This window comes from Tinamus guttatus, unplaced genomic scaffold (assembly GCF_059628265.1).
Source record: "Tinamus guttatus ecotype Peru unplaced genomic scaffold, ASM5962826v1 Tinamus_guttatus_pri_ptg000142l, whole genome shotgun sequence".
NCBI lineage: Eukaryota > Metazoa > Chordata > Aves > Tinamiformes > Tinamidae > Tinamus > Tinamus guttatus.
Window position 1 is genome coordinate 246,346 of NW_028288676.1, and position 12,533 is coordinate 258,878.

General features: G+C 35.9%; 1 protein-coding gene across 2 annotated transcripts in view; it reads right to left on the reverse strand.

Moving 5' to 3' along the window:
* The window catches only part of PAM (peptidylglycine alpha-amidating monooxygenase), a 68,055-nt gene that overhangs the window by 37,311 nt on the left and 18,211 nt on the right, over positions 1 to 12,533 (reverse strand). For both annotated transcript variants that reach the window (XM_088522002.1, XM_088522001.1), the window contains exons 5-7: positions 10,881 to 10,966; positions 9,135 to 9,218; positions 445 to 493 (exon numbers count right to left, since the gene is read on the reverse strand). In XM_088522002.1, the coding sequence (XP_088378128.1) occupies positions 445 to 493; positions 9,135 to 9,218; positions 10,881 to 10,966 (219 nt within the window). The remainder of the gene's footprint in view (positions 1 to 444; positions 494 to 9,134; positions 9,219 to 10,880; positions 10,967 to 12,533) is intronic.

Here is a 12,533-nt window from a genome sequence, read left to right on the forward strand (position 1 = left end):
CTACTCAACACCACCAGCTGTTAAATGTTGGATTGCCTCTGACAAACAGAAAGGAGTTGTGGCATAGTGTTCTTCCTTCACTTCTGTTATACTGAGCTACAATTTTAAAGCATCTTTTGCAAAGCAAAATTTATTTGGACAAAATAACCCTCTACTTAGTTCCTATCCTTGCCACAAATTTCTGAATATGAGGCTTCCATAAACTAAACCTTCCATGAAGGTTTAGTTCAATGCTGATAGCATCAAAGTTTCTTAATACGAAAGAACATATTTTACCAAGAGATAATACATGGCTTCTAAAATAGCATTACATACATCACAGGATTAAGCATTACTTATTATACTTTTATTTCACATCTTTCAAAGTAATCTACAGGGGTTTCAATGTATTGTGTTCTGATGAATAAGACTTAAAAATAGAAAAATATTTTCACACATACTTACTTTTGATGTGTCAGATGTAAAGTTACACCAGAGCAGTCCTTGTGTTTATCTGTACAAATCATGAAACATTTTAATTATTAGTATCTGAAAGTACACAAAATTATTCCAACATTAATACCCTACTGGATGAAATAAATATAGGAACACCATATTACTTTTAGTTCTACTACAAACAGCAAGACTATTGAACCTTCATATAGTGGAAATATTATCTAATTTTACGCAAACTGAGCATCACAGTGCTTTATTTAAAGCAAAATCTGTAATACAAAGGAATGCTCTGGGGGATGAAAAATGACACTGCTTTTCTGGCACTAGAAATTGCAAGTCTTTATTTGCCTATGTGAAATTAAATAGCATCATTTTTATATCAGCAGAAAAAAAAGTAATTTTGCTTCAAATTTTTATTTTGATACAAATTAATAGAAATGAAGCATCTGTGGAAAAGCGTTAATTTCAGCCTATAAAAGTGAAGTAGCAAAAAATGCTCATAATAAAAATCAATATTTGAAATTTAGATACAAAATCCCCCCAAAAAAGGCCTGCTTAAGTATCTTGGATATTCTAGAAGAATAATAAAAATAATTGCATCATTTATTAATATACTGTATCTTCATTCTGTAATGTGTTTGATGTTTCAATTTACTGTTGTCTTGACAGCTATTCGATTTCAAGCACTGAGTTAAAAGCAATCCTAGGACTTCAATCTTCACTGAAAAACAAAGTTTCCTTTCCTTTTACATTTTATACCAAAATAAGCGACGTTTGGATGATGGATATAACTCTAAAGTAAGCAAACAGAACAAGTGGAAAGAAAGAATTATATATCCTTTAATCACATTAGCTTGAGGTAAGAAGGAAAACAGCGCTACTCCAGTCGACAAGTGCTACCTCGAGAGAGATTTTCCTCCCATCGGTACCTAGATTCAGACCTGAAACAAATGCTGTGTTTGAACAAGGAAGGATTATGGCTAAAGTGGGACTAAATCATGATTCTTAAGAGATATCAGGGGTTTTGTTTGTTTGTTTGTTTTATTTAAAGATAGACATTTTGATCATAAAATATTGTATTAACAACTGATAATCTTTGGTTTGTCTTTTACCAAATTGGTATTAGATGTTATATTCAAGTATTTTCATAAAGTAGACATTAGTAAAAAATAACAATCCTGTCACTACTTTTACATATTTTACATCTGTCGCTATATTTACATTTTTACAGGTATAAATTTGCTGAGTGAAGGCGTTTTTAAACCACTGTGGCTAGGTTCTCATAGTGCTCATCACGACGGCAGCTCAGAACTGCTACGTATCTCCAGCTCTGAGATACACTGAGGGACACTTCCAAATTCAACAATTTGATTCACTAAAACACAGCAGCTGTACCAGCAAAGAGCAGCAAACAAAGGAGACCCTACACTGTACGTACAGAAGAAAAATCTGAAGGTAGCTTCTCATCTTGTGATCGTGACTACGCGCGTGCCATCATCGCACTGGATGTTTGGAAAGCATGTCTAATGCCCATTTTTGAAACCCAGGGTGATGATGCAGAAGGAAAGCAGATGAAAATTCAAGTGACAGTGTGGAAAGAAAGGTGTATCAATGCCATGCAGACAGAGCATCTGACTGCATATTTTCAGCTCCATGTAACATCAGCTCAAATACAGAGAATTTGATACATGTATTCCGCAGAATGGATTAAATACGAGGTGGCAATGTATTAACAAACACAGAGTTCAATCACAATGAAAACAAGAGTATTTTAAGACCATGCATGCCAAATAAATAAATAACACTCAAGGTAGCTAATTATTGTTGCCCTATTTCCCACCCTGTGTCTGCTCTACAAAATAGCCAAGTGACAGACACTTTCTGTAAAATAGTACATTTTTGGGGAGTATACTAACATGTCTGAACTAGACACAGAATAATTAATCAATCTAAACATTGTTACAAATTGGAGTATTTGTAATTCTCCAAATTGAAAAATATCGTCTTCAAATGCCTTTTTCAAAAATGACAATAAAACTATATCCTTCCATAAATACACTTCAGCGCATGGCAAGCCCGAATTACACTCTTCATGAGACTCATCCCAATCAGTGGGCTGTTTCTCAACAGCTATAGAAAAAGACACCAGGTGAGAAATGGTTTTATGTAGTATGGAGCAAGAAATAGAGACACATTAATCACTGAAGCTGGATTTCTCCAATGTATCAATCATTTCCTCAATAATTAATTTTTTTTTTTTTTATTAACTTGAACTTCATTTTATGACCTCTTTTAAAAAAGCTTTCCGTGCAAAAGTTTCCATGATTTGCTTTCTCTGTTCTATTTGAGATAGGAAAGAGGGGGGCTAAGAAGGTAGAGGAAGAAGTTGGAGAGAAAGGTAAGACCAAATAACAAAATGAGGTAGAGCACAAAAGGATGGGGAAAAAAATCACAAAAGAAATCAAGATGTGGTCAGACAATCCACATGAAAAAGATAAAACAAAGTTATCCCAAACCAGAAAAAGCACTAATTATCAGTCACAAGTAACAAATGCTCCTTCCAAAGGGCCAAGTCACGGATCAAAAAGCACCAGAAAGACCAAGGCCTTAGACAAAAAGTAGAAAAAACACAGGAAAACATTTGTGAAAGGAAAAATGAACTTTCCATCACCTTAGAAAGAAAGTTCATACTAAAGATAAAATCCTCCACCCTCTAGCAGGATACTTCCCTTATAGTAGCTATTTTTGAGATACAAGGTCTTGGTTACTAAGCTTTTTTCTGCACAGATGACTGCAGAAGCTGGCTTTAAGAACAAGTTTGACATTGTTGGAGATTTTTCTTCAATTTTAATGGAAGTTGGGAAACATTTGCTTCTTTTGAGAACATTTTACTTAATTTATTACTTAACTTACAATTTAAAAAGCAAATTTGCAATTGCGTCTCTCACTCAGGTTGGGAATTACAATTAGAAATACCACTGACTTCTAAACAGCACTGAAAAACACCCCAAAAGCAATAAAGTCTGATGCCCTACAAACATGAGTCACTTTTGAAAATTATATGATATTATTATATTATCATGTCCCTTTAAAAAAAAAAAAAAAGAGGTGGGGAGGGGAGGCAGGGAGGAGACTCAAACATATTGCTGTTTGTCTGTTTTCAAGTGTTTTCAGACTTTTATGGGGGTCCAAATGGAGCGACATCCAAACGAACTGAAGAGTATCAGTGGGAGATCCTGCTCCTACAGGGGCCAATCATATTAGTTAGTACCTGCAACAATACGGGCAGCTTCTGGCCTAAGAACCCGACTTGCAATGCTTATTTTCAAGTCTAATGTAACGGAGGAATAGATTGCACAAGACACATAAAAAATGCATTTATGCAACTCAGACACGTTTATCTCAAAGCTAATTCTCCATGAAGAATTTCCATCAGAAATCGAACGAGCAGCAGCGCTTACCACTGCTTTTTATAGGCTGCATGCATAGAGCAAAGTCATACGAAAATCCTTTCTGCCCTTATTTACTAATGTCAAACAAAATTAATGGCGCAAGTTAATGCCTGACAGTGGCTTCCAGTGTTTTAAATATATCTTCTGTTTTAAAATTCATACATGACAGCTTTATAACAGCAATTCAACGTTCAAGAGCCAAAACACAGATCAGTAAAAAATCAAAACAGACAATCATTTGTATTAACTCTTGTTATAAAGTTTTCTAGTAGAAACAGCCCAAATACTGGCAATAATCACAGGCTATTAAATCAAACCTAGAAGCCAAATGATCCCAAACAGAGATCTCTTTCTACATGCCGACTTGGACGTGGCTTCCAGTGCCACTTTGCCCAGTCTGTCTACCCAGGTGTCCAACCCTAAACGCGCGAGTGACCTGGGACATAACCTGCCACCAAAGCCAGGGCTCCCAGGGCTGCCCAGCAGACACAGAACTTGCTGCCGTGCAGGGGGCAGCTCCGAGGCTTCCCAAGGGATGGGCCGGAGCTCGGGATGCAGCAGCTCACCCTCGGCTACCGCGAGTGCTTTCACGTCCGAATCCTTCAAAGATTCACAACAGGCTGGGGACTTTTATTTTTCACATTTCACTTGCTATCATGTTTACCTAGATATTGAAGAAAATCCTGTGGTTTTTAATTTAGAATTAGAAAAATAAAGCCCTGAGACACCTATTTTCCTGACACTCAGGGAACATGGATTACTCATGAGAGCACGTGACTAAAACTTTACATTCAGTTGAAACATAATGAAACATTATTCATATTCATTATATAATATTATGCATTATATCACCATTTATTCTTTGCTTTAAATTCTAGTATTTAACAGGCTTATATAGCATTACAGAGTTAAAAAAATGGCTACTGGACTGCTTGCAAGCTTTCATCACAGCAGAATGCTGCCTCTTCTAAAGCTCCAAACCCCTTCTTTTTCAGAAGTTAACTTTCTGATTTGTTCCACAATCTCTACGTATGGTCTCAAAATGCCTTGGCTTCATTAACCACGTGCAGCAGCCTCAGATTCAGAGCATGGGCTCCATCTGAGCAAGGGAATTCCTATGCTAATGCCTGCTAGGAATTCATCTTCTCCAAGTTACAGTCAAAAGACAAAGAAATTGAGTACAAAAATGAGCCTAATCCTTTTAAAGAAAGAGCCAAATTCAATACTCTACATTTGATTCTGACACCTAGTATGCAATAGCAAAACAACGCAGCTGAATTCCTTCTCTCACGCAAGTTCAGGCATTGGCTATTGCTCACCTGCTCACTCATCCAACACCCTTTTGGCAATGTCCTTTTAGGAATCTAGTAGCAGAGAGCAAAAATACTTCTTTATTCCATCTTGGGTTAATTTTGGAAGGTCAAAAATGTCTCCCTCTTTTGAACAGTGATTTTGGGAAACAAAATGTAAGCACTGATTCCCCACTGTCATTTTTACAATCACCCAACCAAGAAGAAAAAAAGGAAAACTAATGCTGATTCTGGTCATGTATTATTTTTTTTAATATTGAAATAAATAAATACTCCGCAAATCACCTGCAAAAGATGCCCGATTTGTGGATAATACTGCAGACATGAATATCTAAAATGGCCAATATGCAGACTGAATTAATTCAAGGCCCATTAATATCAAGCCTTCTTGCTACCAGAGAACCCCCTGTACTCAGGGTTCCAATAATACTGATACTCAAATGCCAGCTTACAATTCACGGTTTTATGAATAAGAGACAACTCCCAGGTGGGTAGCCTAAATTACACTCAGTGGGGAAAAAAAAGAAAACCCAAGTATAGCTGATTTTCAGATAGTGTTGGTAACACAAAACCTGTGGGGAATGACAGCAGGAAAAAAGAAATTTATTTTCAGCAAAGAAATGTGTGGGTTAGAGGAAAAGCAAACAATAGCCCAAGATGAGCAGATAGCGAGGCCCCCGAAGGCTGCTGCTGCTTTGAGCAGAGCGCCCATTAAGCACATACAAAATGACCATATTTGAATACTTTTCTTCCAGAAAAAGTAAAGACATCGCCACAGACATGTTCATTTTACCTAGCTTCTGACTGCATTTAATTACTTCAGTCCTTCAAAAAGGATTAAGATGTTGGTATGGCAGGGTAGGAACATCATTAATCTACTGTAAGGAGGATGAGGGAAGAAAGAACCTCTAGAGATTTAAAGAAGATGTATTTTATAAAATCAAATCTCAAGCCATTTGTATAGAAGGACAAACCACGAATCAGATGACAACTGCACTGCATGTCCCTACAGGCCAGACTTGAACTTGTTTGTGTGCGGTTATAGGTCTTAAAATGCCTGAATTTTCTTTAAATTGAATTGGAACCTTGAAATACCTGTGAGTATATAAAAAAGGAGACAGTCTTCTGACTTACTTTTTGCTCATAACATAATTGTACTTGCTATTGTACCTGTACGTAAGTCCAACGCCACATCATTTTTGCTCTAGTAGTATTAAAAATAAGAAAAAGCCAAATAGAGCAATTATTGCCTTCCTAAAATGGTTCTTTAAGCATATCTAAACATATTCTTTGGTGAATTCATTTCTGGTTTTCTAGTTGATTTTTCAATATGTGCATTTTAGACAGGACAAGGACATACTATACTCCATTTTGATATTTGAGTACCACATGCATATTTAAGTGTGAAAACACTTAAAACTGGCTAAGGAAGGAAGGAAAGGCAACCATAACTAGTTTAATAATTGGTTAATGAAATGATGAAATATCCTTCTTACAAACTACTGAAAATGAGTTAAGAATTTTTTCCTTTTTTTTCCCAAATTGATAGGAAGTAGAATTGGATGCTAATGATTCTTACTTCAAGCCAAATATTTTGGATTTGCAATGACTTTAAAGCCAGAAAATTCAGCTCTGGAAACACTGCTTCCCAATCCTTGATGTCCTGCTGCAAGCTTACTGTTTTTCATCACTCGTCCGCTGCTCTAAATTGCGACAACTATATGTACTTGCACATGAAGCACAACAATTAAATACCTGCATTCTGAAAAGTCCCAGTTATCAGCTGACATCTCAGCAGAGACAAAGAAAGAATCTTTTAGATCATCCTCAAGTTTAAAAGCATCTCTAAGGTTCTGCGTTAAATAGCTTTGAATACACCACTTAAAGTTCTAGAGATTTAAATTATATTTTTACCCACTCAAACTGTTTTTCACAGCCAGAAAAGAGTTAAAACATATTATTCTCACAAAAATGATAAAGAAGATAAAATAGGTTTTTTTTTCACTTTAAGAATAAAAGATATGATTGCCAACTTAAAGAGGTGCCAAAATAAAAACAGAGGGCATCTGTCAGATTCTTTTCTCCAAAATTACAGCCTTCTTATCAGTGCACACACTTCTCTAAACTCCCTTCATTCTCTTTTTTTCTTTTTTCCCTAAAGTCTAAAAGAAAGCCTAAAAGAAAGTCTGCTGAGAGGGCAATGCTATAAATTTTTTATTTTTTTTTTTTAGTTTATTAAATACAGCTTCTTTTATGTGAAGAAGTTTGGGTTGAGGGTTTGGGGTTTTCTGTTTGTTTTAAAATAGGAGATTTGAATATCAAATTAATGTACAAAGATTTCCCTAACACTTCCTCAACTAATAAGCAACAGAAGTTATTTGATACCTCTATTTTTTGTAACTGTAGGCACACAAATTGTACTTAAGAGCAAAGATTATCTCACTGTCCCCAAGCAATAACGAAGAGCAGGCTCTTGCCTAATGTTTTCTCATTAGACATCAGCAACTTTAATTATAAGTTACTGTAGGCAGGTGAAACATCTCACGGCTGTATTAGTGCTCCGATCTGTCTCCAGCTATGCACAGGCACCACTGCCACTTACACAGTTCCAGTCAGGATATACTATATTTCAAAACAAACCTTACCTTCACCTTTAAGCAAAACTATACCAGTAAAGATAGTAGGACACAGCTGCCAAAAAGATAGGAAAATTTTGCCCAAACTTGCAAGAAGCGCACAAGAAAATAAGTGCTGTGGCCCAAGGATATGTGGGTATTGAGAACTCAGTACAATCTGTCCATCTTTTACCACAGCACAGATTTTACTGTGGAATTACTCGTGGATGCTCTCAGTGTGTGCCCTGCACTTTTCACTTCCACTTTGTGAACTCACTTCCATCAGCACTGACAAGGTATTTTTCCCTAATACTTTTCAAATACTACTACAGTTAATGCTTGTTTCTTGCTATGCACATTTTGAGGAAAAAAAAAACACTAAAATTCTTACTATTGCTAATGATTTTACTTTTCCTTTTTTCTTCTTTTAAGTCCAACATTTTCATTTATTATTCAAGTCCATGAGGATGTCCACGTTCCTGTTTCAACTCTATGCACTAGTGTATTATAGCAGAGCTTAGTAAGACTGATGATGCAAGATCTCTCCTTTTCAATGCAACACGGGCCGTCAAGCATGGCAAGAGATTCACAAGAGCAAAAAATTTAAAAAAATCATGCATTTTAAAGGTGTCAGAATAAGGCAAATTAATCCTTGTACCTTAATTTGGTTTAAAGTTTAAAGATTACAACATGAAATATAAATCAGAAAAATGGTAATTAAACTTGTCCAAAGCAGTCCTTCATTAGATTAGCAACATATCTGCATTAATGAAATCCAAACACTCATCAACAGCAATGGACATATTTCCATGCCTGAAAGGAATACATTTCATCTTGTTTTAAGATAACAAAAGATACCATCTCCAATGGTTACAATTTTTACCACTCCAAATACAGAAATTGTAATTGACTGGCAGATATATCTTATCTTTCTCACCAAGTATTCAAGTAAGAGGGATTAGGGTGTTTATGCGTATATTTTTTTTCACTCAACTTTAAATAAAACACAATATTCTACAGAAAAAAAAAGAGGTGCCATCCTCATCTTAAGATTAATAACATGTCTCTTTGTTAGGTCAAGTCATCCACCATAGATTTTTTTGAGGAAAAAAAAATAAAGAAATCCTTGTTCACCTTCAAACATTTAAAGATAAAGCAAGGTTACAAAAATCTCAAGCCAATATATCAACTTTACTGCAAGTAAACATAGTGATCTTTATTTTTGCCAACAAAATTTATTTCTTCAGATAATGAACTTTTTTTTGATGCTCTGAATTTCTGTACCTGACATAACTTACAGAATGAAGCTTCAAAACACATACCTCTGAATGCACTGATATCACCATAGTGTACCTGGAGCACGAAGTATTTGCTCCCCGTTTCTCCTCCAACTCTGAATCCAACACCTTAAGAGAAGGAAAACTCATTAAGATTTCAGAAATAACAAAAGGTAAACTGGTTTGGCACTGCTGACAGTATCTAAAAATACAAAATACTGAAGTGGCTTATAGTGAAGAGATAGAAAGTGTTCCTGAAACATCACGGAGGCAAATGCTACCCTGAAAGCTAGAGAAAACCACCAGAATACACTCCCAAACAGACTAAGGAGGTAGGTCTCTAAGCTATTATTACTGAATAAATTCCTGCTTTAAGCAAAGAAGCCTCCCATTCCAAGAGCTGAAGTCAGACATACAGATTTGGCCCAACTATTAAGGGGAAGGAAAATAAATAAGTGAATAATAAAAGAAAGGTTTGGCCGCCTCTCTCAGTTTTGGCAAAATTTTCAATTTTAATATTACTAGACTCTGTGGAAGAAATAGTATTAAAACTAACCTAAGAACAGACTGAGAATGAAAAAAATAAAAACTGCACTACACAATTCACTTCCATTCCAAAATATTTTAGTCCGGAAAAAAAACCTGTGGAAGTTATGAAGCTAAGTCAGGTATTTTAAGCAGCAGTAACAGTATGGACAGAGAAAGAACTTGAAATAATGAACACAAATTGCATCACATAAAGGCACTTTTAATACTGATTCTATATACATGGAAAGAACCAGAAAAAAAAAAATCAATTTCTGCTTATTCAGACAGTGAATCTGCCTGGATTAAAAACTTCCAATGGCAAAACCTACCTGCAAAGGTGACTGAAGAGGTAATAGTGTTATAAAATAACCCACTATGGGCATCTTGGACACAAGAAAATTACCACTCACTGGAATTTAAAACCAGAGTAAAGGCCAAGCCTCCACAGAGTCGAAGCAACAATTTTTTTTTCTTTTCATATTACATGCTGATAACCAAACCAAATAACATTGTTTCTGATAAATGTATAAATGCACAGTGCACTGCTTTGGGTTATGAAAACAGGTAGTAAAAATGCAAGCAAAAAAAAAACCCCTCAAACTCAAGGTATTTTCAAACAGTGGCTTTATAGAGGGGAAATATTCGCAGCAGTCTTGGGAGATTATTAGAAAGAACCACTTCTCAACATCTTTCAGAAGTGCCATTCTTACTAGCCTAGGAAATTTTGACCACATGCAGCCAAAACATTCACTTATATAAAAACATGAACGTGCAGTCCAACTGCATCAAAACGTTATGAAATGGAACATATGTAAAATTACCCAATATATTAAGACCATGGAAAAATACGAATGCTTAGATGAAATTTTTTTAGGTGCTTTCCTGAACATAAGAAAATATGTTAACAGTTTCAGAGGGAGGCTATAAACTGTGCTACTGAACGATGTGTAAATAGAGCACTTTTAGTAATACACTGCACAAAATCCAAGATTAACATTACGTATACTATACTCTCCTTGAGTCTTTTTTTCCCCCTCTACTGAAGCCCATACTGCTACAGCAAAGAGCATGCCAAAAAGACCCCTCCCAAATATATTATACAGCATAATGTTATCACAGTTTATGGTGTTACAGTTTACCCAGCATCAACTAAGAGATAATAAAATACTACAGGGGATTCCTAGAGATGTCAGGTGATTATTTCCATGTCTTCTTCTCTCCCTCGCCCCCAAATTCAAGAACTTCACATAAAAGGCACCATACCTTTGGGCAACCGGGTGGGTGGAGCATTTCTTGCCCAAGCATACAAAATGTTAGATTTGTCTTTGCATGTTCCTTCATCACAGTCCCTAAAAACAGGAGGAAGGAAAACAAAATGGAATATGATTATTTCTCTCCATTTTGAAAGCTTCAAATGCTAGGTGAACGACTCAAAAAAACAAACAAACAAACAAAAAAAACCACTCTTTTATTTGGGCGTCAGTGCTGACTTTCAACACATATTTAAAAGACTAAGTGTACACAACGTAATTGATAGACAACATAATTGAAACCTAAGTGTAACAACTAATAATTATAATTTTTATTGTTGTTTTGTTTTGTAATATCTATAACCAATTTTTCATTATGGGAGTTGAGGTAAAAGTGCTCACTGGCTGTTCCTCCCAGCTCCTCTATTCTGCTTCCCTATGAGCTCTTTTCAGCTCCCCTGGAGGCAACACTGTCATTCTCCCCAGTGCTCCATAGGCCGAGGAGCTGCGTTTTTATGACACTGTGGTTCTGACTCATTACCTAGGCCAAAGGCAAAATGTTCCATCACGTCCCTGAGATACTGGGGGGCTGCAAGTTAGGGCTGCAAGTATTGTTAGGGCTGCAAGTACGTAATTAAGATCTTGAAGTTTAGGAAATACAAGTCCATGCTAATGTAGCACACTGAAACTGCTGCTTGTGCTCAAACTACTCAGACATCCCAGTTTTCAGAGATAAATGACAGCCAGAAATGGCACTTTTTATGCTACTGGAAGAAGAGGGGCTTAATTTTTCCAATTCAAGTGGTGCCACCTCCAAAGTCTTGTTGAGTCCATCTTGCAGCACCTCCCCTTCTGCCTCCTCATAGCCTACTCCAGATAAGATTAATAAACCTATCATGACATTTGAATGACCTTAGTTGTGGCAATTACATTTTAAAATTCATATATGAATAGGAGAGATCAAGGGAAAAAACATATACAAAGTTTCTAGGAGAAAAAAACACCAGTGTTTTAAATCAAATATATCTGCATAACTTTTTTAAAAAAATTCTCTATTACACTCTTCTTCACTGATTCTAACCAAAACTTGAAAAAGAGAGATCAAAAAATATCCCTAGCAATGCACAGTTAAAAGAATAACAAAATTGTTTACAACAGCTGGAAACTAAAGCTAGTACATTTAAGCTAGCAAGAAAACATTTGCTTTTAAAGGTGATTACAGTTACTCTCTGAACTACCTTAAATGTGCAACAGATGCTCCACATCTGAAAGTCTAAGTGTACCCACACACACACACAATATTAACTACATATACACACAAACAAACAACAACAACAAAAACTTAAGACATTTACATAAGCATGCCTGAATATGTGTGTGTGCACGTGAGTCAAGCAGGCATACATTCAGGAAATCTGAAAAGCCTGCTTTTATATACACCAGATGTGATGATCCTTCCAGCCTTACAGATGGCTACCGGCAAGGCAAGATGAACTGCTGCAATCTGTTGCAGTAAAGGAGATGTGAAATGGTGAGGCCCTGGGTGAAGCGTTCATATTCTGAAAATGCTTACAGAAAAAAAGATTTAATTGAAACTGGCACATAAAGCAAATCACAAAGATCAGATTTAAACCTGACATTAATTAAGAGAATTAGTCTCTCCATC